We start from the raw sequence: 27,117 nt of genomic DNA, 5'->3' as shown, positions 1-27,117 counted from the left end.
TCTGTTGGCCCTTTGCTAAAAAGGATTTTACTTTGGTTCCTGTAGGTTGAACTTGGCAGGATTTTCTGGGTTTCACCACCGAGAAAATGCTCTGGAGTGGGGCCCCTGCAAGTTCCCACTCCATGAGGTACTGACCCAAGGAAAGGCAGCACTGTGGCAGCTCTCGTGCTTCATCTGGGGGAGGTGCATGTGACAGAGATGCTTGTGAGATACACATTCAGAAGTTGCTCTTTGTAGGAGGATTTGGGGTTGTTGATCTGTTTCAGAGGCCAGGTTACGCTGAGCTGAAAGAACACAACAAAGGATAGCACATGATTTCAAACCATACTGAAAAGTGATGGAACATCACACAATTTCTTCATGGCTCGTTTTAGCCTGCACTGTTGTTCCAAAGCCATAGAAGTTGGGCACGGTTGCTTCTCTTCATGATATTTACTGTGAGTTGGGATATAAACTTCAACCTTTGAAATTCTTGGCTAACAGAAAAAATCTGTAGCATGGCTCTTCTGTGTGTTTGGGAAAAAAACCAGTCCTTTATTCATAGACAGTTCTCTCCTAGGACACTTGGCAATTATTGTTTAGCTCAGCCTCTCATTCTTCCTGTGAAGTACCCAGATGGCTGTTATTTTCCCCTTTTTTATATTTTTCTCAGTATTTTTTACACAGACTAAACAATTCTGCAAGCAGACAGTAGTGAAACTGAAGATGCTGTCCAGTTTCCTGACTTTCTCTCCTGAAGCATGAAACCAAAAACTCTCCTGATTGCAAGGAAAAGAAGTTATCAAGAAAGGTAACTCCAAAACAGAAATCAGTGTATCGCTTGCTTGAAATACGAGAGGACTATACCTGCTGTGGGAACTATAGGGTAATATTGACTTTCTTACATTAATGGAATAGACACAAACTTATGCAGTATCCTGGAAAATTATTTGGAAACCACTAATTTTTTCTAAGAAATTGCACATTTCAGATAGTATCCGAGGATTTTCATTGCTTTCAGCATTAGTGCATCATACAAGCATCTCTTCAGGTTGTGAATTGATATTTTAAGATGCAGAGAGAGTTAGAAATTATACCAGATATATTATATCTGCAATGAAATCATTGTATGTATGACTGTGCTAATGATAAGTCTTGTTAATGCTGCACGGAGACAGGTCTGCTCTGCGCAGGGAGGATTAAATTTTCTGATGGTTGTCATGGCAATCATAAATCCATGCAGCTGTACAGCAGTGCGTTAATCTGTGCATGCAGTGTAATCCAGTTTCCAAATTAGGTTGTTAATTCTGAGCAGATGGGTAACAGCTGGATTAAATGCTCTCTATTCACTTCACTGGAAATAGTGCCCAGAGTCCAGCCAATACACCTCCGACCTTCTCAGAAAGACACTGTTATACCACAATGCAATTTCATGTTGTAATGGCAGTGTATGACTTTGCTCAGTGTCCCAAGCACCATGTTTTTCAGGTGTTTCTAATTAAATGTTCTGAATTATTATGTAATTTATGTTTTAGAGATTGTATCAGAAGTATAAGGACCCTTTAGTCCCTCATTAAGATAGTCTGGTTGTTTCACTGTGCAATGATGCAGGCTGATACTATCATGACTTTTAAAGCTCTAATTGCAAAATAACAATGTGTTTAATATGGAAGGAATTTAGAAAACATATTATCTGCAAGGCAATTAGAGTGTGCCTGAAAACTCATCTGTCTTTGAACAATTCAGGACAACTACTAATTTTGTGACCTGATCCCTGTTTTACTATTTTGCAATTACTATATTATTGCTTCCACTGCATTTCCTGTAGCTTGTGGAAATGTACTTTTGAACTTTTGTTTGAGAACGGTCTCATGAAGTCAAGATGAGCAGGCTTAGTTCATATGTGCAAGGTGGTCTCTTTGTGTTTCTGTAAAATGGCAGGCCTGTTCTCTACAGCAGGTTCGTAGATACAGCAAGTTTTGGACAGCATAGTTGAAAAAATTCATTTTTCTTCATCCCACAGGAGTTGATTGTACAGTTGTCTTCTCTGCCCTGCCTGCCACCATGAATTGAGCTAATTGTGGGCTGAGAGGAGCAGCGTGAAACTGTGCTTATAATTACAGAAGGAGAATGTAACAATGTTTCCCATTTTCAGTTTCCATTTCACGCAGAAAAGCAAAAAACCCAAGGGGTTTTCTCATTGGTTACAGGTTCCACAGAATCTTTATTTAGGAGCTTGGTTTTCCAGAACTCAGGTGGAAGAATCTGTTTCAGCTCATTCCCAAGTCCAAAAACTATAGTGTAGGACTGAGCCTGTGGCTCTGCTCCTAAATAAAGTTCCACTTCTCTGCCCAAGCATGGCGTAATTGCATCAAAGGAGAGTTGATGACTGAGCAGTCAGTGGTTAATTCCCAATGGCACATTTCCATTAGCATTTAATAGGGAAGTCTTGCTTTACTCTCAGCAGTTTGCAGGGTTATTTAAGATACCAAAAAGCATGCCACAAGGAGCACAGGGATTTCAGTTTTCCAGGGAAGTTCAGCATTGCACAGCTGCAGCACCACACTGACCACAGGCACTGCACACCCTTGTGGCTGTACGTGTTGTATCCCTGTGCTTGGAAGGGAGCACATTGAGCCTGGGCTTCCTTTACCTGTGCTGCTGCAGCGAGGGCAAGGGCCAGCTGCACTATCATTAAGGGCTTGTGTTTGTCACTGGAACTGCATTTCTGCAGGTGTCACCCAGAGGCTGGGACTGCACCTGGAGATCTGCTGTGAGGCTGGGGACACCCGTGGCAGGTTGAAAAATGCTCAGATTCTATAAGGAGCAGATTTTGAAAAAACATCAAAGGAAACTAGTTCAGACTAGGGCAAAATATCAACTCTTCTGTAGAATATGAATGGCTAATTTTTATCTTAATTCAAAGTGTAATCAGCTGGGTTTGGACAGTTCCCTTGACAGCAGTTCACTTGTAATTAAGATTGAGTATTTTATTTCAATGTCTTTGTTCTTGCTCTTCTTTGGGGTTTTGGCTTTTTTGTTTTGTTTTGTTTTTTGGGTTTTTTTTTTAAATCACTCAGGCTTTTCTGTCCTAACCCCCTTTTGACTGCTTGATATCACTTGAGACAGCTGATAACCTTGCTAAGTAGGGAAAAAGTAAAATGCAGATTTCCCTTAAGAATCAAAGACCAGGGGCACCAGTAAGAGCTGGGCTTGGCCTTTTTCCCAGATGTGGATTATATCATCCTCTTTACTGGTCTTTGGTGATCCAGGATACAATGACCATCTGAGAATGTTTGATAGAAAGTAAAAGATTAAAATTAAGAAATACCTATAGCCCTACACATGACATAAAAATGTAGATGTTAAGCAAAGTATATTGAATATTTATGGGAATGTATATTGGAGTTACTGAAACTTCTGTACTTAATGGAACAAACACATTGAAATTGAAGCTTAATTCTTGCTAAATATCACATTAGTTTATTCAAGTGTCTTCCATAGACCTGTGCCCATAACCCTGATGTTGAGAAAGTACTTCTCAACTTTCCTTCACATGAGGGTGTAATAGTTGCATACCTAACTTTTGTGTGTGAATTGCTACATGGATCTGCATCACAGCCGTTGAATTGCCCTCTCTCCAGCTTTGTAGAAATTTGCTTTAATGGTTTTCAGTGCTTATAGGGTAGTTGAGCAGTGACAGTACACTGAAAGACTGCATCTGAGTTCCTTCTTCTGGGTTCAGGTCAGGGATTCAAATACACAGACCTTAGTCTGTATAAGTGCTCCAGTCATGAGACCATTTTTCAGAAGCTCTTTTGACCTGGGTTCTGTTGGTCTTATTTGTTTTGTTTAAAAGCATATAGAACTTGGGTTTGTCCAGATGATCTGCTTCAGCTGGTAGACTGAAATGACAATTAGTTGCAATACAATTCCCCAGAAATTTTATCCTTCAGAAGTGTTTTGTGTAGTTTGGCAGCTTTAGCATTGGGAGTTCAGTTTTGGTTTTGGTCTCCACTAATACTCCCAACAGTAAATATAGCATGGTGTGTGAAAGGGATTTCAGGGCTGTGAACAGGAGATGTCTGCCAAGGCCTCTGCAGTTTTAAAGGTTATTTGCACTCATGTTCTATTTGTAAAATTTGTACAGTCAAGGTTTACATCTGCTACTACAATTTTCATCTGTGTAAGACGTTTTGCCAGTAGAGGGGTTGACAAATGCATTTCAGTACAGAAGAAGATATGCTCAAAAGATGCCTGTCTTTTGTCTGATTCTTGAAGTTCAAACACTAGGTCACTTAATGAAACAACTGAGGAGGATGAAAAAATGCCTCTATTTACAATATTTTTTCTGTGTTACTTGAATTACTAAGTTACAAATCAGAATTAAAGTCTAAATTTCTGGGAAATAATAATTGCATGAAAACTCTGTTAGAATTGGAATTCCCATATGGGAGGAAGAAAGGAACTCAGCTTCATCGAGCCATATAAGAAGTCCCTGTATAATTTTTTTTTTTTTTTTGTCTGATTCAGTAATATTGCAAAACTTTTTAAAGCTCAGAACTCTGTCTTACATTTAGAGATGGAGTAAGAACTTCCAGAATTAGTAAATATATTGCTAAGACTCCTTTACATGATGAGAAATTCCACTGCTGATACTCAAATAGAAAAAGTGAACAGATCCCCTTTCCATCAGAAATGAGACTCCACTGTTTCCATTACATCTATTGGGCTAGCAGTTGTGTTCTAGCAATTTTTAAGGTTCAATTTCAACTTTGTGGTCGTGTGTGATTGTTCTTGGGCATAGAGTAACAATCCACTAAAGCTATTGAGTTAACTCCTTTACCTTTGTACAGTGAATTTACATCAAGCAGTAATTTTTGTGCATTTTTTTTTTTTTTGTTACAGAGAACAAATACATGGAGCATCTTGAAGGAATATTAGGAATATCATTATTGGGGGTAAAAAGCAGGAACTGTTCCACTGTCTAGAGTGAACAATAAGTCCGTATGCACATCTAATTGACTTTTCATAAATAAGAAGAGAGCACAACAAGGAGTGGTTGTCTTTTTGCTTGGTTTTGGATTCAGCAATGCACACAAATGGTGTATATGTTCAGCTTTATATAATGTCTATGAAAAATTGTGGAATTCTGTATCAAGGGTGCAAGATATAGGCTTGATGCTGGCTCTGAATCATGAGTGAGCTTTCAAATTAATGGTTTTCTGGGTTTTTTATGTTGAATAAATAATTCTACACTGTTATATATTAGAATGGTAAATAACTGTATCTTTCTTTTAGAGTGATTAGGGGGCCCCTACGTTTCAAAATGAGAGACACTGAGAGACATGAGAGAAACGTATGAAGTTCTTTGGCCCAGTTAGCCAAATTATGCCAGCCCTGTGCTTTAGAGGTTATGAGAATAATCTCTTTCCAGTTCTGTTGAGCTCTGCATGGTGTCATCAGATTAAATGGTGTGATTAACTGGGTTAAGTACTAATTATATGAAGAGGATGCAAGAGATATGCTTTTTTTTTCTTCTTCTTCTCTCTCAGCTAGTGCTGTGGAACTGAGAAATGCTTGGAGAGACACAAGAGTAAATAGTGTTAGTGAAGGTTCAATCAGAGACCTTTGGAGAAACCAGAAAAATCAGTTAATCTTTAAGCTACAGGCTTAAAATCTTAGTGCCAGCAAATCAGTTCAAACTCTGGTACTTCACCAGGTAGTATTATACCAGGACAGTGTTGTGTCTGCTCTGAGATGCTTGCTGGAGAGTTTCTTCGAGCACACATCTTCAGAGCTGATAATGAGTCTGTTTCCTGAGAGATTTCAGATTCTTAATGGAATTTATTTACTAGATTGAGGATACAGGAGATCAAACAAATCAATCCCCTTTTACTTGAAAATACAGACGTTACAACATGCAACTCTTTGTATGTCTTGATTTCTTGACCTGTTTCCTGCTGTCACACTGTGGTGCTAAAATGATACAATGTCATTTGCAAAATACTGTGAAGAGTAAAAAGATTTTGGTCTTGATGCTGCAGTTCCTCGTGATACATTTTTTTAATTGTCAGGAAGATGAAAGGGTGCCCTTTCTCCAGAAGTGTTGCCATCATGCCTTTGAGCTTGGGGTGATGCACCCAGCACATGAGAACTTGGCCTTTTACTGCCAGAGGCTTTGACTGTCATTCTGACAACAGGTGACATCCTGCCCAGCACTTGACAAGTCAGAGTTTGTCCTGAGAGAATGTGACCTTCTGTCATATTCAGAGCAGCATAAGCATTTCTTGTTTTATCTTGCTGGCCTCCTGGGGTTAGCCTTCTGGGTTTGGAAAAACTGAACAGACTGTTCCTCTCTGTCTGTTCCCATTCTTCTCTATTTGCAAAAGCTGTCCTCAAAACCTTAGCAAGTCTTTTAACTCTATGTTTTTACATGCACAATCACATTAACCACTAGTGACACTGTGTGCCCCTTTAGTAGTATACAAAACCATCATTATGGTTTTAAATCATCATAGGGTTTTTTTTTCTGAGTATGTTTTCCTGCTGGCAAATAATTTTGTGTACATGCGACTTAAACAGCAGTTTCAGTCTAAAGTGTCTCTCCAAAGCTCCCACTCAATGGGTTTTGTAATTTAATTACAGTGATAAATGGAAAAAAGTTGTGCTCAAGCAACTTGCACCTTTAAAGTAGTATAGACTCTTATAACATACTCTATCCATTTTGTTTTTCTTTTCTTTCTCTTTTCTCTTAAACACTAGTTATGAACTAATACTAATTCCACTGATTGTTTTCCTATTGTCTTTTCCCCGACTTCAAAAAATAAAATGAAGCTAGAGGTTTTTTTCCTTTTCATTGAGTTCTGCTGCACTCGGACAGCTGCTTTTCCTTGAGCTGATAGAAGGCTACTGGAAAAGGGTGCAGCATTAAGCAAATCCAGGATGGATTAGTCAGTGAATGAAATACTAGCAGCATTACATGGTTGTCTATTTAAAAATAGGTTGTTATTTCAGAGCTTTAGTCTAGTAGGAATGATTTATAAAGTCATCTGCATACCTCTAGTCTCAGATACATTTCTGGATTCTAATCTGAAATTTTCCTGTAGATTTCTTTAAGGAAAAAATTGAGGCAAGGTGAGAAACTGGAGTCTCTTACCTATACTTTAAATAAACTTGGTATTTTGAATTGTGTTGCAAGTGTGGTCTTTGTTCACAGAACTGCATCACAAGAGTGGATGTTTGCAGGGAAGATTGTAGTTTAAAGATGTTCTAAAATTTGTTTATGCTGTACTTCTGCATATATTTGCTTTCTGCTTCCTTAGTGAATCTATGCTCCCTGGAATCATGGAATCTAATTAGTATCTGTATAATACCACAGAATTATGTGTAACAATGGAGTTACATGTAATACCATGGACTTGTTCTTAATTTCCATTTTTGCGGATTTGTCTCCAAAAAACCTCTTCTCTAAGCTTGAACATTGAATGTGTTACTTGTTACCATTTTCACCAAGTATCAACTGTTATGATTTTTTTGCTCAGTTTTACTCTGCTCTTTCTAAGGAAATATAGTTCACATAACCCTTTATTTTCATAGTGATAATAATTACTATTATTATTATTATTATTATTATTATTATTATTATTATTATTAATAATAATAATAATAATAATAATAATAATAATAATAATAATAATAATAATTCCAAGACAGATACTCAACAAATGTCTATAAGATTAGCTAATGAAATTAAATGCTAGTGAAATTTATTAATATTCATTCAATTCAGGAAAGCTTTTTTTGTTTAAATGTGATATGAAAAGTAGCATGGTTTTAGGATTTTTAGATGTAGTAGCTTTTTCACATGACTCTGTTTTTCAGTGGCTTGGTAGCAAGGTCTACATTGCTTGAAGCTCTGCAGTGTTCCTCTTCTGCAGTTTCCCAGGATATTGGTCTGTGCTTGTCCTCAAATACAGTCTGCCCTGCTGATCCTTTCAGCAGGAGAGATCAGTTGCCTAAATGTGCTAGCAGCTTCCTCAGCACACACTGCTGCATTTGGAAATTCAGTTTGAGACACCATTATTAATTTTTCAGTACTCAAAATCCAGGTCAGGTAAAAAGGAAAAAGGGAAAAGAGGCTTGTAAAAGAAGCCTAGGATGCATGTGAAGCATTAAGCTGCGATACTGAAACCAAAGTTGCAAAAGAAGAGTAAAATCAAGAGTTGTGCTTCATCTTGTTTGGGTTAATATCCCTCACTTAGCATATGCACCACACTGGTGAAGCTGATAGAACATTTCCATTTGCAGTAAGGCTGTCTTGAGTGTTTCTTGCTGACTTTGTACCATTTCTCTAAATTCCCGTTTCAAAAATTCCTATTTTAATTTCACTTCTATTCTCAATCCAGTGGAAGAGGAATCTTTAGTGGGCAAGATGTCTTATATAGATGTCTCATACATAGATTAGTGACTTACAACTTACAGGATGTCAAATAAGATCAGATTTCTTTCTGCTAAGCTCCTTGCCACATTTTGAAGATTTGCTATACATTAACCAGTTTCCAAAGGTTAATCAAAGCTTCAGCAACCCAGAGGAGCTTGTACTTATTCTGCTCTGTGGTTCTGTGCCTGCAAAGCTCGGGGACATCCTATGGCTGGCAAACCTGGTAGCAGTGCACCGCAGAGGTTTTTCAGCCTGTGGTACCAAACAGAGTTCCAGAGGTGGGAGCTGGTGTGAAGGGATGTGGTCTGCATGGCGAGGGGACCCCTTTGGTCTGAGAAGGGGGCACACTTGTACATTACTGGAGAGATATGTCTGGGACTGTTTTCCATTTCCTTGTTGTGGTCTGGTGTATTCTAGTCATTTCTAGACTAATGGTCAGTGAGATGAGAAAAACAAATAGCTATCTTTCTATCTAGATTTTTTTTTTCTCTAAAAGCTCTAGAATTCTCAAAGGTGCAGTCACTTTGGGGTGTTTACAATTGGCAGGGACAGAGAAGTTGCAACAACACTTTCAGAGGATAATTCTTCAGCATTTTTAAAACCAAGCAGACAGTCTTTATGATGCTGTTCTCCTGTCACTTTTATGTGGGTATTACATTTCTACATCTGTGTCTTCTATTATTGAGGAATATAATTACTGTAATGCAACGTTTTCTTAATACTGATTCAGGTTAAATCTCAAGGGTCTTAGAGATTACTCTGAAAAATTAGAAACTCCAGTCAGTATAAAGTGTATTTAAAAGTGCAGTGCAGGATTTATATATTTTGAAGTAGGTCTCTGGAGAATAATACCAACTGCTTATCTTCTGCCCAGTTACACTGAAAAAAGATCTTAAAATGCTTAACATTTTAGTACTCAGTACTTTTCACAGTAGTGCATATAAAATGATGCAACTAAATTTGATTACCTTGTAAGAGTTAACAAGAGTTGTTTATATTTGCTAAGGCCCAGCTAGTAAGTAAATGGGGAGTAGTGAAAGACAACTGTGATAGACAATATGAACCAGAACATTTTCTGTTTCCCTTGTATGGGAGCACATTTTAGGTTTTTCTTCTTTGAAAAAGAGGGGGATTTTATTGTAGGCTATCTTCTTAGTGATGCATATCTGCCTAAATATGCAGTCATTTTCTTGATGTAAGTGAAGTCTAATTTCAGCAGGACCCTAAGTATTGCCTGTTTCTTACATCTTGGACTATAGCTTGCTTCGTCTAGAGAATTTGTTTTATTTTCATCCAAAAAGGAGTCAAACTAATATTTAGCAAAATAAGTGAATTAGATGTATTTTTTTCTGTTATTTAAAATACTAATAAAGACTTTGTTGCATATCTATTGACTCAGAATACATATTTAATGGAAACTGATTTTATCTTGGAAGAACAATTCTTAGGCAAATTGACTTCATTTGCATTATACCTCAAAGAAGGAAATAAAATAGACTGGCCAGGCAAAAGTTTTGAAAGGGTAAATTTAATTTCAAAATACAGTCAGACTTCAAATTAATCACTCCCATGTATTTCAAAGACCTGGGAATCAATAGATTCTACTAATAAATTATTTTTTAATCTTTGTTTGTAATGCTCTTTTCTGCACAATTCAAAGACTAATTGCTTCTAATTATCTTTCCAGCTGTTTTATCAGCAGTGCTGTGAAAGGATGAAAGGATTTACTCCCCTGCATCCCCCCCATTTCAGTTTCTATTTCACAAGTCTTTATATGCTTGCTTAGTATCGTTTGTGTTATGTTGATTTTCTTTTCCATACACCCTGCACATTGCAGACAGTGGATTTGATGTCAGTCTCTACCAGCTGGGCTGCGCCCGACCTGTGTTGGTGGGGTTATGTAAGCTCTGATTGCTGAGGGCTCTGGGCAGCCAAGAGCTTATTCCAGCCTGTCGGCAGATAGTCCCTGGGGAGGTGGGAAGGTGAGCTTGCTCTGCCCTGACACCTGTGTCACATGAAGTGCCCGCCAGTGGCTCTGCAGGACCCCTGAGCTGCAGCCCGAGCAGGTGAGTGTGTGCTTGTGCCCAGCCCGGGGCCCCTCTGGGTGGGTCAGGCTGGAGCAATACCCGATGCAGGAGTCTTAGCTTGTTGAATAACATGGAGAGATCTTTCAGTGACAGGCCCTAAAAACAGGGCACACCAGTGTGCTTTTCCTCTGTTTCTCATCTCTGGTTTTGGCAAGAAGGAAGTTGGGCTAAATAAACATGGGAGGTTGCTTAGATCTGTAGTTTTGTGCTTCAGTGACCTGTGCTGTATAGTGCTCAGTCAGCAGATCTGGCAACGGGCTGGTCAGGTAAAAGCCTTGAGGGATCGTGTTCCATCAAGTTCCAAGTAATTTGGTTTGTTTATCCCAGAATGACTGTGGGATCCATCCAAAAGATGAAGGTTTCAGTCTTTCCGCTGAGGTTAGGGGACACTTGAGTCAGCGTCCACCTGTATTCTGCTTCAGTATGAAGGACTCAGGCTTATTAAATTTGTAAATAGGTTACAGAGTTCCTTGTCTTTTGCTCTAAGTTACAATTGTTGAATTAACTTGCAGACTACAGTTAGTGTGTTTCAGTCTAGAGGGGTATTTTTTGGCTATTTTTTTCCTTTTTTACCAGAATTTCTTGGGTTTTTTTGTTGTTTTGTTTTGTTTTGTTTGATAATGTTGTGTAGAACAGGCATTTAAGTGTGAGTAATAAGTGAGTACAGTACAACTGTCTTTTATCTCTTCCTGCTTTCCTTCTTGGTGCTGTGGCCAGTGAGCGAGATTCTGCACAGTAGCCTTGCAAGTGTTTATGTTCTGTTTCAGCCAGGGTTACTGCATATGTTAATGTTCCCTGTGTGGGGAGACAATGCCATGTCTTAGGCTAAGAACAATGGAATAATTTATATTGTAAAGACCCTTAAGGGGATTGAGTCACACATGTCATGGTTTGACAGTGCAATGGGTTGCTCCCCGTGCCCCTGCACCAGCTTGGATTTACCCATAGTCTGCAGTGCCTTAGGGCTGTACCTGCATCAAGTGCAGCTGTGTCTGTGAGCCGCAGTCTCCTCAGGGCTATACCTGCTGCAGCATAGATTTACTCAGGCACTGTCCTTGGAAGTGCACCTGCTCCACTGTGGCCTGTGTGGGCCATAATCCCTCCAGAGGTGTGTGTACCTCCTGTGGCTCAGTCGCAGGAGCACTTGAGAGCTGTTCCCACCATCTACAGGTCACAGTGCTGCAGCTCGAGTTCACCCTGTGGCTCCAGCCTGCCCAGTGCAGCAGCGCAGAGCTGGCAGTGATGCCCTGCCAGCCCAGGCTCACTGCTCTGCCTGCTATCAGAGCATTCCCAGGCAGAGCAGGAAGGTGATAAGAACTGTGTTCTTCATGTCTGGCTTTTGCCAAACAATAACTGGCAAACTGAATGCTGTTTCAGCTGACAGTAATAATTCTGGGATGCACAGAAATGGGTGGCATGTGGGCATGGGCAGAGAGAGCAAGTAGTTTCTGGAGGTTTCTCCATGGTTAGTGCCCTGTTGGTATTTCCTCCTAACTGAGCTGGGAACATACAGGTCTGTGTTCAGCCTGTAACCATGCTATATTTTATATTTTGAATAGTTGGGTTTTGGGGGGTTTTTAAACAATTCACATGAAGCTCGGGATTGTATTCTATACATTCTGTTTTCTGGCATTCACAGAAACAAGACTGAGAGTCTTATTTCTCATGTAAATTTAAAAAATAAAGTACTCAAGACAAACCTTGAACAAATGTTGACTTCGTTTAGCCACAGCAGCCTTGCACTCAGTCTTACTTGAGCATAAGCACACAAGTTGAGCTGTTACTTTCCCTGTGGTGTCTCTGCACAGCAGAGCTTTAATGTCATCTGTGATCTGCACTACAGGTCTTGCTGATCTGTTCTGTGGGCTCTAATATTTTGTAAAAGATAGGTCTTCTATACATAGGAGTGTACTAGATTGTTGTATTTTCTTGCAACAACTGAACATTCAAAGATGTGATTAAAGGTGATTTAAAAATGGGGTTGATATTTTTCGAGCAGATGAGTTAAAAAAAAAAAATCCCTGCTACTTTAAATTCAGATTTGTTCCAGAGATGGCACATAATCTACTAGAAAGGAGACATGCTGTTCTTCAATTTAAAAAAACTGAACTAATTCCCTACCCTAGGGAAATACCTTAAAAATCCTTGTCTCCTCAGACTAGACAGAAGAGGGGCTGAAAAGGGAACTCTAGTGAATGAGTTGCAATATCCAGTGACATCCACATTAAAACTTCATGGTATTCTGACAATTTGAGACTGTGTAACTTCTTTCACATTCATTCTAATAGGAGCTGCAGCAGTTTAAGTAGTAATAGCTTGAATGGATTTTTGCCTCTCTGAAAAACAGGTTTAATGAAAGGGACCAATTTGCAAACACAGTGCAGAGCACTGGTCTAGCTGCTTTTGTGCTTTCATGTGCCCCGTTCAAAGCTTCTTTAAACCAGGTCACTTTTTATCTATACGTCAAGATGGGATTTAGGAACCAAAGTCTGTATACCCAGTGATCTCTTTCTTGGTTTAATTCTTTTCCCCTTCTTTCTGAACTTCCTTGCAGTTGTGGTGCAGGGTTTAAACTGAGCCTGCAGCTGAACCCTGAGGGTACTTAGCACTTATTAAGAGGAGAATGTCAGTTTGAAAAACAAGGTTAAACAACAACAGTGTTAGGCTGGCACGGGTCTTAAAGGACTGATAACATTTGTTCCCTCAGTCTTGTGTTGCTTTTTATAGTGGTTTGGTTTTGGTTTTCTTTTGCTGGCTTTTTTTTTTTTTTTTTTTTAAGTTTTTCGGTCAGATAAATTCCTGTGAAGTTCTTCTGGTCACCAGTCAGCCAGACTGGAGAAAAAAAATAAATTGTTGGTTCTTCACTGTGTTTGAATCACTCCTGATTTCCATGGTTTTCCCTTCTCTCTTAGAACTGTTTTGTATGCTATCAGGATAGATTTTGTTGGATTTGATTACAGGAAAGAATGTAGGCCATAAATAGATGGTATATATACTGCAAACAGGAATACTAAAATAGCTCATCTCAAAAGACAGGGAAAACCTAGCCAGCTGGCCAGGTGCCAGGAGGTTGCGGGGTTGACAGTTACATGTCAAGCTTGAAAGGGAGATTAATGGTAGCCTGTGCTCTAAAAAAGAGCATGTTGAGCAGCAGGAGAAATTTTGCAGGAGCAAATTCAGGAAAAGCCATGTGCTGATGCCTCAATGCAGTTTTGCCTTTCTCGTGACTCCTCGGTCCCCACAAGGTTCTGGCATTCCCATACGGATTGTCTCTGTCACCCACATGGACTAGGTTAGCTGCCTTCTGTGCCTTGATGGAATATATTCTGGAGGGGCTTGTCTACACAAGTCTATTTTGGAAATCCTTCTTCCTACACAGTCAGTCTTTTCTGTGCAGCCAGTTAACTGCAAGGGCACTGATAATTTTTGCAGAAGATGGTGGTAGTTCTGTGTTTCTTCTTTTGCAGGAGCAGAATTGTCCATAGCTGGCTCTCTGGAGGTTATAGCCATAAGTTACAGCTATTCTTTGGAAGTGAGAATGTCACTGCCCAACTAAAGACACTTGTTTAAATAATAGTTTCTGGTTTGTACATGGCATGTACATCGACTGTTCGTGGAGGTTTCCAGGCATTTCATACAGGCAACCTGTGCTGCTGTTCTTAAGATCAAAGAGCAGAATGGGGGCCAGAATTCTGCCTCTGAATTGCTGTGGCACTGTACAGCAGACAAGTGGTTTCCAAAATCCCTGCCCTTCTAGACTGTCATCCACCATTAAAACTAATATACAGTCAAGTTTAAATACACAGTATAAAAAGTTTTTTATTACATAGAATACTTTTACTGTTGTGATGTGAAACAGAAACAGAAAACCAGTGGGCCAGAATTCAAGCAATCCTGAAAGAAATTGTCCTTTTCCCAAATGGAGGAAAAACAGAATGTAAGGTGTGGGGTTTGGTTTTTCAGTTTGCCTGGGGATGGGGTGTCCTTTCATATTTTTTTCTTCCAAGCTATAAAATAACAAAATTAGGGGGAATTTGGTGCTAAGAAAGAGTGGTTTGGTGGGACAATACTGAAGAATTTTCTCATTTGTTGCTTGGCCTCTTCCCTAATATCAGGATTTGCCATTAGCTGTATGTACATGTACAGTGTTTGTCAGGGGTTTCACTCTATTTGATCCAGAGAATAATGCAATTATGTAGTATTTTAAGTTTCTGCCAACCATGAAAACGCCCTTTTCTTCAAACGTGGGTAAGCAAAGAAGAGTAACAAAGACATTATGGAAGTAGTAAATTCTCCCTCTGTTCCAGTTACAAATTGCATCAGCCATTAAGTTTGCAGCACACACAGTAAATGTGTCACTTCTCTGGTTCAGAGAAGTGACAGAGAGAGTCACAGGCTTGGAGGGAAAGCCAGGCTTTCTGCCTCTCCCTGGGGCAGTTTGTCTGTCAGCAACGTGGCCACAGCACAGAGAGGTAAAGTGACTTGCAAAATTTCTTCAGTGCATCGCAAGGCAGGGAGCAGTGTCCCAGAGCATGGATCAGTCACTTTGGCCTCTCTGAAGGAGCAGATAAGTGCTTCTGTCCCTCTCCAGGTCCCATTTAATGAAACCATCACCAGCTGCCTTTTCTTTGCCCTTAGGTCATGCCTCTGACCTCTCTTCCTATGGCTCATGAAGGAGATTGGGGGGTTTAGAGGGCAGCTCCACCTGGTAAATGTCACATGCCCTAGTGCCACATGCTAGTGTGGCACCTTAGGTGAACTGTCTACCTAAGCTTCAGGCGAAGAGTTAGCGGTCTGATTGACTCCCCCTCAGTCTGGTGCATCTGTCCTGGCAGCCGGGCGTGTCCCGTGTCCTGCCGTTGGGTGTGCTGCAGGCTGAGCAGGGGAGGTGAGCGTGCCTCTGCCTGCGCTGTCTCAGCTCTCATGCCTAGCTCACCACCCTCAGGCGTGCAGCTGCACGATCAGCACTTGCTGATCAACTCCTGGCTTTCAAGGTTAAAAGAGAAGGGTAAAGAAGAAAAAAATTGTGTGCTGCTTTAAAGGTAAGTGGTTGCTTGTGTATTTAGGGTAAGTACTTCTATGTCTGTGCTGCCAGAGTTAAACTGATGAAATGGTGTGGGTCACACTGTCATTCAGTGAAGCGTATGGCTGTTATGTAAAGGTTTTAATTACTTTCTTCATCTGTCTGCTCAGGAACACCATGCATCTGGCAAAATTTTGAGAAGGCTCAAGGCGTTAAAGAAAGCTCATCTAAATAAAGGAGGGTTAACGTGACATTGCAGTTACTTAATCCTGTATTGTCCTGCCATGTGACTGCAGGGATACTGAGGCGCAGCCTTTCTTTTGCCTGGTGCACAGATTATGCTTTTCCTGTCATCTTCCAGAATCAGTTGCTTTGTTGAACACACCATGGGAAAGAAACAGAGGGGCAGCATACTTTTTGCAGCAAGGCTTCTGCACACAGTGACATTTCCAAGGTACAGTGACAAGCTCACAGGCTGAAGAATGAATCAAAAGCAATCCCTACAGTCAGCTTTTGGACTTTTACCAGAATCAAGGAGAGCTACGCTCTTAAGGTCAGCTATTCAAAATTAGCTAGAAATATCTGGATTTATTTGGAGCAGTTAATCAGCTTTTGGTTAAACCTTTATATATCAAGTTAGTTCTCAAAGAATCAAGCTAAAATCTGAATATTTGTGTCAAATATTTTGCATGTGTCAAATGTACTGCGTAGACAGTGAACACTGGCTGCTTTCTTGCACAAAGTTTGCAGTTTTAATTGCGAAGCCTCTTTTACCTTGCAGCTGAAGATCCTGACACATGAACTCTATTAGTGAGAAATGGATGTATACAGCTTCAAGTTTTATCTCTGATTTTGAACAGGACATGCAATATGTAGATGTGCCAGATTTGGTTTTGAACAAATCTCCAAACTAGTCTTTGGACCTTCTGTAAGCTGCTATTTCTTTTTCTTTTGCTGCATTTGTCACAGTGTCCATAATGTGCAGGATTGCATATTCATACAGACTTACTTCGCTTAAACTTATTGAGACATCTTGTTAAATGGGGAAGTGATTATCCTATAGACTATGACAACAGGATATGTGAATGAAGGAAGTCTTGGAAAATACCGCTGTTCCAGGTGGCATCATGAGGACAGCAGAGAAGATGATGGGCACCAGGAGTGCCATGAAGGAGATGAAGAGGGCCAGCAGCGCAGGCTGACCCCATTTGAGAAACTAATGCAGGATATGGCTCATAATGAAAAAGTGGTGAAAGAATTAACTCTCGGAAAGAGAATTGCCTTCTATCGAGTCAGAGGAGAAATAGGAAGTGGGAATTTCTCACAAGTGAAGCTTGGAATACATTCCCTAACCAAAGGTAGGCATGCTGAGTGACCTATATAAATGGTCTCCTATGGGAAGAAAGATTCCATATGAACCTTAAAATACACATATAGAATGTGTGTGTACTTCTGTGTCTGTGTGAGTATGTGTGTATTTTTAATGGTTGTGAGTTAATCTATGGGCAGGGTCACACATAAATGCTCAGGGTTGGATTAGGCTTTAAAGAAACTAGAAACATTTTCTCTACATGGCAGCTATTACAGGAGGAGTTCATCGCTGCACTTCATGGAGTTAATACATCTTATCTCGTGGCTCAAACACTCCACATTTTGAAGTGTGGTATTGGGCCTCCTCTCCTATAACCTGCCCTGTCCATCCACTCTCTTCCCTACCCCAGCTCCTGGCCTGCAGGGATACAGGTGATGAATGCCCAGGATAGCAGCCTTGGCATGCTTCTGTCTGCAGCCAGAGGTAGCAAGGGTGCCTTTGTTTCATCATAAATTTTGCAACTATGGACAAAAGATTTTATTTGGTCTTGGTAATTTTGGTGAGAAATGCTATACCCATTTAACTGACTAATTTGCTCATGATTCTTTACTGTAAAACACTGGGATGGAGCTACAGGGAGGAAAATGTGTGGGAGGAACAGATGCAGGGAAACAAGCTCTGGTATTGCCAAACTGATGTTTGTGTTGAATTGTCAGGTTGTTTTGGGTTTTTTTTAATTATGCAAAGCACCCTATCTGCTGCTTCTAGGGAGGACTAGAAGGGCTAGGTAACTGCAGTGGACACTCCAGTCATAAAGTACAACTAAGAACTTGTCATTAGCTGTCTGGTTTCTTCTTCTCTCTTTGTCTGACACTAATAGAAATTGTTGTTGTTTTCCACCAGGATGACACATTTTCTCTGTGTTTTGGTACACTACTGTCTTGCTTTTCTTCTAACTTTTACTTTTCAGTTTGATTGACTCCCCTTCCCTTCATCTTCTTACAGAGAGAACAAGATATGCCCCAGAACTGTATTATCTGCTTTTGTTTGCTCTAATCACCTCTTTCAGCCCAGATTTAAGAGGGGCGAAAGCTCACAATTATTCCTCAGGTGCAGCAGCTGTTGCACTGGGAATCTAAGGGGAGAAACGATGGCACTTAACTTTTCTCGTTTAAGCCTGCCAATACCCAAGGGTTGCTTTAACTGGGTGTTGAGTTTTTGGTTATGCTTTTGGTTATTCTTTATGGTTTCAGAAAAGCCTCTCTGTTCTGCTTGGCCCACAAGTTGTTTCCTCTTCTGTGATATTTCTTTTTCTTCCGGAAGTAACTGTTATGTGCTTACTGTTGGAGGAAATGCTGCTACTGTACTGGGAACACAAGGAATGCTCATGAAAGGCAGTTAGAAATATGATCTGGATGAACCGTTTGTTGAACTTACTTAGGGAACAGATTGCTTTAGAATCTGAATAGAGCTGATGGAAAAATTTTGAACCTCAGTGAATACAGTAAGCACAGACAAACTAAATATCAAAACCAAAACAGTACATTTTCTTTTTCTGGAAAACATTATTTTTCAACAGAAATCTCTCGAATTATTTTTCTTTTATTTGTTTTTAACTTTTTTTTTTTGTTGTTGTTGTTAAAATGTCCACTGGAAAGGGAGTTGATTTATTGATGCTAAGTTTGTAACTGTCATGAGGAAGGAAGATTGAAAGATAAATATTTTCTGACTCATCTCTGTGAGTTTATCTGTGCTAATGAAATACAGTACATGGACAGAAGAACAGGAACATGCACATAGGCGTTCATGTATACACACTCACCACTGCCAAAGAGGATTGTTTTTTGCAACAGATACACATTGTTGTGTTGGCAATGAAGTGGTGTTCCTGCACAGCATTAATGAGTGCAAGTCTTTTTTTTTTTTTAATCTGATGATATAAATAAAAGGTTTCATCATTAATACTGTTCTGGTTTCTCTGGTGTATGTGCCAGAGGGCTGTTCAGTTCTTCAGTAACTGCCAGTTTTAATATGGTCTCTCTCCTGTATCACCCTGTATCAAAAGAGGAAACAATTTTGTTTTATACTAAGATGAGCCTTTGTAATAATTACATATGTGTGCTTTTCTGTTGCCCTAGTGATCTGATGCAGCAGGACACGTGAGGGAGAGAGAGTGAGAGAGGAAAAAACTTAAGGATCATACTGGGTGATGTACCCTGTTTCCCTCACAAGGACTGTCTCTGTTGTTTAGAAAACAGGAAATTCTTTGGTGCTATGATGTGGATGCCATGGCTTGGACAGATGCACTCTTCACTGAATAAAAAGCAGGATGGCTGGAGCCATGGAGTGGTGCTGAATGGAGTTATATCCATCTGGGGCTAGTCAGTAGCAGAATTCCACAGGATTCAGTATTGGGACCAGCCCTGATTAATGTCAGTCAATTTGCAGGTTACAGCACATTAGGTGGGAATGTTGATCTGCTGTTGGGCAGGAAGGCTCTGCAGAGGGATCTGCACAGGCTGGATCATGGCTGAGGCCAATGGTGTGAGGTTCAACAGGGCCAGTGCTGGGTCCTGCCCTTGGCTCACAACAACCCCAGGCAGTGCCACAGGCTGGGACAGAGAGGCTGGAAAGGACCTGGGGGTGCTGGTGGCAGCAGCTGAACATGAGCCAGGGTGTGCCCAGGGGCCAAGAAGGCCAATGGCATCCTGGCTGGATCAGCAATAGTGTGGGCAGCAGGAGCAGGGCAGGGATTGTCCCCCTGGGCACTGCTGAGGCCACACCTCACATCCTCTATTTCATCTGTTATGGACTCTTCACTGCAAGAGAGACTGTGAAGTGCTGAAGAGTCCAGAGAAAGTCAACAGAACTGGGGAAGGCTCTGGAGCACAAGTTCTGTGAGGAGCAGCTGAGGGAGCTGGGGGTGTTCAACTTGTAGAAAAGAAGGCTCAGAGGAGACCTTTTCACCCCCTGCAACTGCTTGACAGGAGGCTGTAGCCAGGAGGGTGTTGGCCTCTTCTCCCAGGTGGCAAGGGACAGAATAAGAGAAAATAGCCTCAAATGGTGCCAGGAAAAGCTGAGGTTTAGATTGGACATCAGGAAACATTTCTATACCACAGGGGTGTTCAGGCCTTGGAATGGGCTTCACAGTGAACTGGTGAAGTCACCATCCCTGATGATACTTAAAAGATGTGTAATTGTGCCACTTAGGGACAATGTTTAGTGGTGGGCTTGACAGGTTGGACTTCATGATCTTAGAGGTCTTTTCTGATTTATGTTTCTATGTGTGTTGTGTTGTTCAGGGGTTTTGTCCACTCTGAATTTTAGCTGAGATTTTCTCCAGAAGTTAATGGAGTTTTCTTACTAAGGACTGTTAAGTTCCTAAGCCTTTATTTTACATACCTTCAAGCTGGCAAAGCAAGTGTGAGAGTACAGATGAATAGAAGCAATTAAGAGCATCCAAAATTTATAGCTAGTGAGAAGTTTGTCTAATGTGACACTACTTGCAAAAGCAGGAATGTCTAGGCACCCAGTTTGTCTTTTTTTTTTTTTTTAAAGCAATTTTAACTTGGTTTTGTTAGTTTTTTTTTTTTTTCTTCAGCCATCATAACATATACCAGTTCTTCCTGAAATTATTTCCCAACCTTTTCCTAATTTCTCTTACTAAGATTTCATCTAGCACTTTTCAAACCTCATAGTCAAATAGTCAATCAAATAGTCAATCAAAATATCTTTCAACTCTTTTAGTAATTATTTTGGTAAATAAGCTGCCTGCTAAAAATGTCTTCTGTTCAGCACAGCTGCTAATCAAGAGTAGTAGAGGATTTGTAAACCAAGCATTGTTTGGAAGCAGAAACGAAGAGTTTAGAAAAGAAAAGGAAGGTGTCAGATTTTTTGCACTCAAGGTGGGCTGGGTTTCTTTGCACATCATACATTTGCAACTGCAATGATGTAGATTTAAATGAGCTTGGTCCTGATTTATGGTGGTGTTTGAGTACGATCAGGCTCTTCAGTTCTAAACCTTTTTTTTTCCCCTCCTCTTTCCTTTTAAAACTTTGCAGGGAACTTACCAGGAGGAAAAGTAGAGCAAAATGAAAGGGAAAAATACTAACTGAGAAGATTTTATTTTAAAGCCCTAAGATCCCCAACTTCTATAGTTCAATATGTAATGATGAAATTGCATGGTGAAGATTGTACAAGTTGTAGTCATTTAGTTGTGCAAGTATAACCTACTGCAAGCTGCTGCTCTTTCCCCTTGGATTAGGAGATCCGTGTGCTGTGAACATGACGAAGGTGTTTCCCTAGGCCAGCAGTCAGAGCACTGCCAGCATCACTGCCAGCAGCTGCATTTCCTCCTGGTTCATCCACCTCCACACCACACAGGAGGTACCTGCTGCCCTGAGGGGCTCTCCCTCAGGTCAGAGAGAGGCAGTGTGCCCAGGACAACTGTCCTGTACTCAGCACTCCTGAAAACAGACACATCAAGGGATAATTCAGCACCTTCCACCACAAGAATCACATGTGCTTTAAGCATCTACTGCACTTCAGTAGGGAAATCAATTGAGATATGTAGCATACAAAAAAAAAGTAAATATACCAAACATAGAATTTTCTTACATGTGTAAGTATCCTTAACTTATCCTTTATGTATGTTGAAATACTAAACTTGAGTTAAAACTTGATAAAATTCAGTAAAAACTTGAATGCCTTTATACCTAAATATGTAAAAATGTAATTGCCTTCTCACTCTTTTCTTATAGCAACAAGTGAACAACACCTATTTTTCCCCTCTAATTTATTCCCATTTACTAGAAACTAAGGTGAAGTTTTTATCTGCAAGATTTTTAAAAAGGGATTAATTATTAAGAAATCTGTGAATGTTTAACTAAGATAGTCTTGAGGGAAAAAAATCCCCAAACAACCAAGAATCCCTTCTTCCCGGGAATAAACAGTTGTTTTTATTGCTGTGATCCATTTTAATTTTGCTGTCCTGACAAGTTATACAAAGCCACAGTAAACCTGTTTTAACCAGACTAATCCTTCAAATACCAGCTGTATTCAGAAGCTGTAGCCTACAGCCTAATACAGGAACATAAGGGCAACTGTGATTGACCTACTCACACTGCTGAGCTATCCTGATGATGTGGTGCAGATATATAAGTGTTTTGAGGCCTTTGTCTTCAGTCTGTAGGCTTCCAGAAACACGTAGGACTGTAAAGCAGCAGCTTCACATTAGCAGAACAGCGTATGTCAGCTAGATTTGCTGTCTTACAGGATCCCTGTGACTTACTCCACTGCTCAGAATAAAACAGCCAAAGCCTCTAAATTCCCCACAAGTTAGTCTGTCTGGGGGGAAACAAACCACACAAATTTTGTATCTCCATTAGTCCCCAAGTACCTGGCTCATCTGAGGAACTCTGAGCAAACAACAAAAGCACAGACTTTCTCTACCAGCTGTGAACACCAAAAGCAGATGCTGTACCTTCAGACATGTATTAGCCTGTCACAACAAAGCACACCAAGGTAGTAGATGATTTGATCAACTCTCAGAATACTCTACCAGCCTTCAGTTACCCCAGTAACTGAATGTCAGGATGTCATAGATAGAAAGGGCAGGTGTTGTGTGAAAGATTGCAGGGTTTCGTAGGTCCCTGCACCTCCATTTACACTGATGAGGTGAAATTTTATTGCAGTTCTACAGCCAAGCCTTGTTGTGTGTAAATAGTATTACTGCTTGTACCTGTTGCATTAACAACACAGAAAAAATGTTCTTCTTCTCAGAGAAAGTTGCAATAAAGATTTTGGATAAGACAAAGCTAGACCGGAAGACTCAACGTTTGCTGTCTCGTGAGATATCCAGCATGGAAAAGCTGCACCACCCAAATATCATCAGGCTGTATGAAGTGGTGGAGACACTCTCAAAACTGCACCTGGTGATGGAGTATGCAGGAGGTGGGGAACTCTTCACTAAAATTAGTACAGAAGGAAAGCTGCTAGAAACAGAGTGTAAAATAATCTTCTCCCAGATTGTGTCTGCTGTGAAGCACATGGTAAGTTGTCTTTACACAGATATGCTGCCTCTCACTACACATTTTGTGGGTATTATTGTAGACTTTCAACAGTAGATTTACCCAAAATCAGACCCACATTTCTGAAAATGCTATAGAAGAGCTGTGTTAAAGGTATCTGAGGGTTTTGACATCCACCTCAAGTTACTGCCTCTCTGTTGACAGCTTTTGGGAAACTGAACTGGAAACACCTGGTGGGTGGAATCACCCTTTTAGCATCAGTGTTCTGTTTGCTCTAATGTGCTGTGGGCACCAGTGAACAAAGCTTTGTTTCTTCCCTCCCTGTTTCAAAACATAGGACCAGTCACTCTTCTGCTTCAAGAGGCTGGTTAGGTGTTGCAAACATCTGGCTTGCTCATTAATGAATGTGGCAATCTGCCACTTAAAGACAGTCAACTCCTGGTCCTCATTTCACTGCAAATCTTTGAGGCTAACATCCAGCGAATCACTTTTTGCCTAGTCCTCAGTGTATACACTTAGGGTTATGCTATTTGTGTAGAGACCAAAGCAATTACAGCTACTTAAAAAAACCCAAAAAACAAAAACCAACCAACCAACCAAACAACAACAAAAAAAACCACCACCACCACCACCACCACCAACAAAAAAAAAAAAAAAAAAAAAAAAAAAAAAAAAAAAAACCAAACAAAAAAAACCCACGGAGAACTGTTCCACAAGTCTGAGAAGCAGCATTCATTAAAATTGCCTCAGGGTGCCCTCCAGTGGCTCCTGTTCTCCTTGCCACTTAAGAGTTTCTGCTGAAGGCAGAAACAAGGGTGTTCCCAGGTCAGATGTGTACAGGCTGCATCCCACACTACTCATGCCTTACATAAACAGCATGCATTTCTTATGTATTTTGAAGAAATGATTGTATGTACTTTAAGTGGTGGATTAGCTTCAACATTTTATCCACAGGACAGGCACCCTGCAGCTACAGGAACTGAATTTGCATTTCAAAATTGCACATCTATTTCTTAGAATTAAACATAGACTATCAAGCTGGCCAACCTCTTTATTTGTACACAGAGACTTCAGCACATTTCACTTGTGCTAAGCCATCACATCCAGGTTACATAAATCCCATCTCCCTGCTGCCAGTCCCCAAGGATCAAGGATCTCTGGCTGTTACTGATTAAATAGGATGCTGAAGGGTTTCTTTCTTTATTGCCTCCAGATAATGTATGATGTTACTCCAAAGGATGAGGCAGAGTGCTTGTCCATTCCTTCTAGTTATTCCAAAGATTAAGCTGAACTCTTACTTAATCAGGACAGGTATGTCACGACTAAGCAGAGCAAATTCAGTTTGAGCCCTTAGCTACTACCGGCATTTCCCAGGGAAAAAAAGTAGAAGTTATGGTATATGTATTACAGATTTCTAAAACTAGAACACCACTAAACTTGGTTGTCCTGCAACATGAAGTGCTATGAAGCCAAACTCTTTTCTCCTGCCACCACTAGTTCCTCATAGGACATTAGATCACAGGATGTAATGGTAGCAAATTTCTTACTTTATCTGTGATAATGTGCAATTGGTGAACTAAATATTTAAATCTGTAACTTAGATGTAGTGACTGCAAAAACAAGTGCTAAAAAAATACTGATTTTGCATATGAAGGTGTCTAATCTTATAGAATTAGCCATGCTGTCCTTACACATTTGCTTCATGAAAATCGTTGCTATTAGTTAACAAGTTGAGAGTACTGTGCTTTAAAAATCCCAGCATCCTTCTTATCCATCTACTCAATTGGTTTTGTATCCTTAGAGAATTAAGTTAAATTTAATACTTTTTCCTGCTGCAATACTAGTTTCTGAATTTGCCCAAGATAGCTCCCTTTTCCTTCAGGGTAATTAGCCAATTAGAGGTAGCCATTGAGAACTTTCTGGGAACAAACCAATACCACCTAACCAATACCACCTACTCCTCTTCTTCCACAGCATGACAATAATATCATTCACCGGGACCTGAAAGCAGAAAATGTCTTCTACACCAGTAACACCTGTGTTAAGGTGGGAGACTTTGGATTCAGCACAGTAAGTAGAAGAGATGAAACTTTAAAAACTTTCTGTGGCTCTCCTCCTTACGCCGCTCCTGAACTCTTCCGAGATGAAAACTATATCGGCATTTATGTAGATATCTGGGCACTGGGAATCCTCTTATACTTCATGATGACAGGTAGCATGCCATTCCGGGCAGATACGGTGGGCAAACTGAAGAAGTGCATTCTTGAAGGGACATATACCTTGCCTCCCTGCCTCTCAGAAAATTGCCAGAAACTGATAAAAGGAGTCCTTCAGCAAGTACCAACCAAGCGATACTCTGTCAAACTGATTATGAACAGTGAGTGGATGCAAGGAATACAATTTCCAAAACCCTTACAGACATTTAAACTGGATCCAAAGTATTTATCAGACATCAGTACACTCAAAGAAGAAGAAATTGAAGTGAAAAATATTCTGGAAGATCTGGGAATCACAGAACAGCACATTCAAAACAACCGCGGAAGAGACGCACGCAGCTCCATAACGGGGGTCTACAGAATTGTGCTGCACAGAGTACAGAAGAAAAGGGCACTGGAATCTGTTCCCATCATGTCCCAGCCAGATCCAAAAGAAGATGACTCGAGGAATGGAATGACTTCTTACAGTGGCATTAAACACACATCCAAGCTGTGTTCTATTTTATAAAATTGCACTGCAGGCTTTATGCTCAGCACATTTGACAAAGGGGATTATTCACTTATCCTTAAGCTGTAGTGTTACCTTTTTTTGTAATTTTTGAATAAACCAAAAATGCCTCATTTTTTTTTGCATTTCTCAATTGAAGTGAAGCATTCAAAAACAGAGCTCTCGTGCATTTGTTTTGTCTTTCTTCAGACACTTGGTATAGCCAGTGCAAGAACCCAGTAACTGAAAAGACCATGAGTGGAGGGGATCTTTTAATAAAGACCATACTACTGTACTTAACCCATTTTGGAGATTCTCTGCACAGGCATTTAACAGCCAACTTCTGAAAAGCCATACCTAAACTCAACACAGCTTTACCACTGCAAACAGGACAGTTTTTGCAGAGAACTAAATTTAAGCAGAGATCAGATTATAATCAAAACAATTGCAAATTTTGAAACTTCCTTTTTCCCTTTTTTTCAAATTTTTGAACTTCCTCATCAAATCTAACAAGTTAATTTTTAAAAAGTGTTTTCTTTCAAGAAACATCAAAGCTGTTGTTGGCTGAAGCTCCCAACTTGTCATGATTCCAGAAGATGTTCAGGATGACAGTACAAATCAGGATTCTGTATTTTAACCCTGCATGTGTGGGTGCCTGACTGGTTGCGCTACCATCAATTATCCTTCTGATGCCTTCCACTGCTTGCACCATTCTGCCAGTCTGGAACTGCTTGAACTCCAGCTGCACTCCAATAAAGAAAGATTTAAGCATACTCTAAAACCCATGTAGTTTTTAGTTCTTGCCTTAGCCCTTGTTATCAGTAGCTGAATGGAAGCAGCAGCAAAATCTGCTTATATTCACTGAGCATTATAGGTTTGTCCTCATTCCTGCTATCCTGCTTTGACAACCAAAGCTGGCACAAAGCTGATTCTGACATTTGATCACTGTAAGTTAAAAACTGGACAGTCTCACAGGTCCAGTTGTTCTGAGCATCACCAAAATGCAGATACTCTTGTTTTCAGCTTTAATTGCTTATTCTATGCTTAGATTTTTAACAGCATCAACTCCAGTTGAAAAGGCAACTGTGGCAGCAATTCTCTGAACAGGGACAGCTGACATACCTAAGAAATAGACCCATGAGTTTAATTAAGGTAAGATACTCAACACAAGGTGTACACAGGTACAGCATGTGCTTTCACATTTAAAGGCAGGATGCCTTATATGTTTGGAACCTTTGACAATCATTTCACTTTAGAGGGAATAATTCATATAAATGAGCAATGGAATGGCTCTAAAAAGCCACGCATGGGAAACTGGGATCAGTGAGGTTCAGGTGTGTACAAAGCAAGAGACAAGCCTCCATCAAAGAATTTCCGAGGGTAATAATACCAATTTTTATAAAACAGTAATTAAAATTAATCCCATTTCATAAAGTGGGTATCAATTCCTCCACTCTAAGCAGTTTCCGTATAAAAGCATTTTAACTTATCTTGAAACATGGCCCTGATAAAATCGTTTGACACCAGCCTAAGCAACACTT

At 40.2% G+C, this 27,117-nt stretch overlaps 1 protein-coding gene across 4 annotated transcripts; it reads left to right on the top strand.

Moving 5' to 3' along the window:
* The first annotated feature begins 53 nt into the window (after window positions 1–53).
* On the top strand, window positions 54–26,027 carry NIM1K (NIM1 serine/threonine protein kinase). Of its 4 annotated transcripts, XM_079330144.1 has the most exons (7): window positions 54–127; window positions 653–790; window positions 10,260–10,488; window positions 15,703–16,085; window positions 16,652–16,890; window positions 22,626–22,894; window positions 24,848–26,027. In XM_079330144.1, the coding sequence occupies exons 4-7, from the start codon at window positions 16,015–16,017 to the stop codon at window positions 25,595–25,597; spliced, it is 1,329 nt and encodes a 442-aa protein (XP_079186270.1). In that variant the 5' UTR covers window positions 54–127; window positions 653–790; window positions 10,260–10,488; window positions 15,703–16,014; the 3' UTR covers window positions 25,598–26,027. The 4 variants fall into 4 exon arrangements, with proteins under 4 accessions (XP_079186270.1, XP_079186273.1, XP_079186272.1 ...); XM_079330147.1 differs by lacking the exons at window positions 54–127; window positions 653–790 and having other exon boundaries at window positions 10,388–10,404; XM_079330146.1 differs by lacking the exons at window positions 54–127; window positions 653–790; window positions 10,260–10,488 and adding an exon at window positions 13,326–15,551.
* The last annotated feature ends 1,090 nt before the right edge of the window (window positions 26,028–27,117 follow it).

Source organism: Erithacus rubecula, assembly GCF_903797595.1.
Source record: "Erithacus rubecula genome assembly, chromosome: Z".
NCBI classification, from domain to species: Eukaryota; Metazoa; Chordata; class Aves; order Passeriformes; family Muscicapidae; genus Erithacus; species Erithacus rubecula.
The sequence above is the reverse complement of the archived record's forward strand: the minus strand, read 5'-3'. Positions and strand labels throughout refer to the sequence as shown.

Excerpts from the sequence above, each read along its gene's own strand:
- NIM1K (XM_079330144.1), top strand. The coding sequence starts at position 16,015 with ATGAATCAAAAGCAATCCCTACAGTCAGCTTTTGGACTTTTACCAGAA. Across the intron at positions 16,891-22,625 it reads AATACATTCCCTAACCAAAG|AGAAAGTTGCAATAAAGATT; the intron begins GTAGGCATGCTG and ends TCTTCTTCTCAG. Across the intron at positions 22,895-24,847 it reads TGTCTGCTGTGAAGCACATG|CATGACAATAATATCATTCA; the intron begins GTAAGTTGTCTT and ends CTTCTTCCACAG.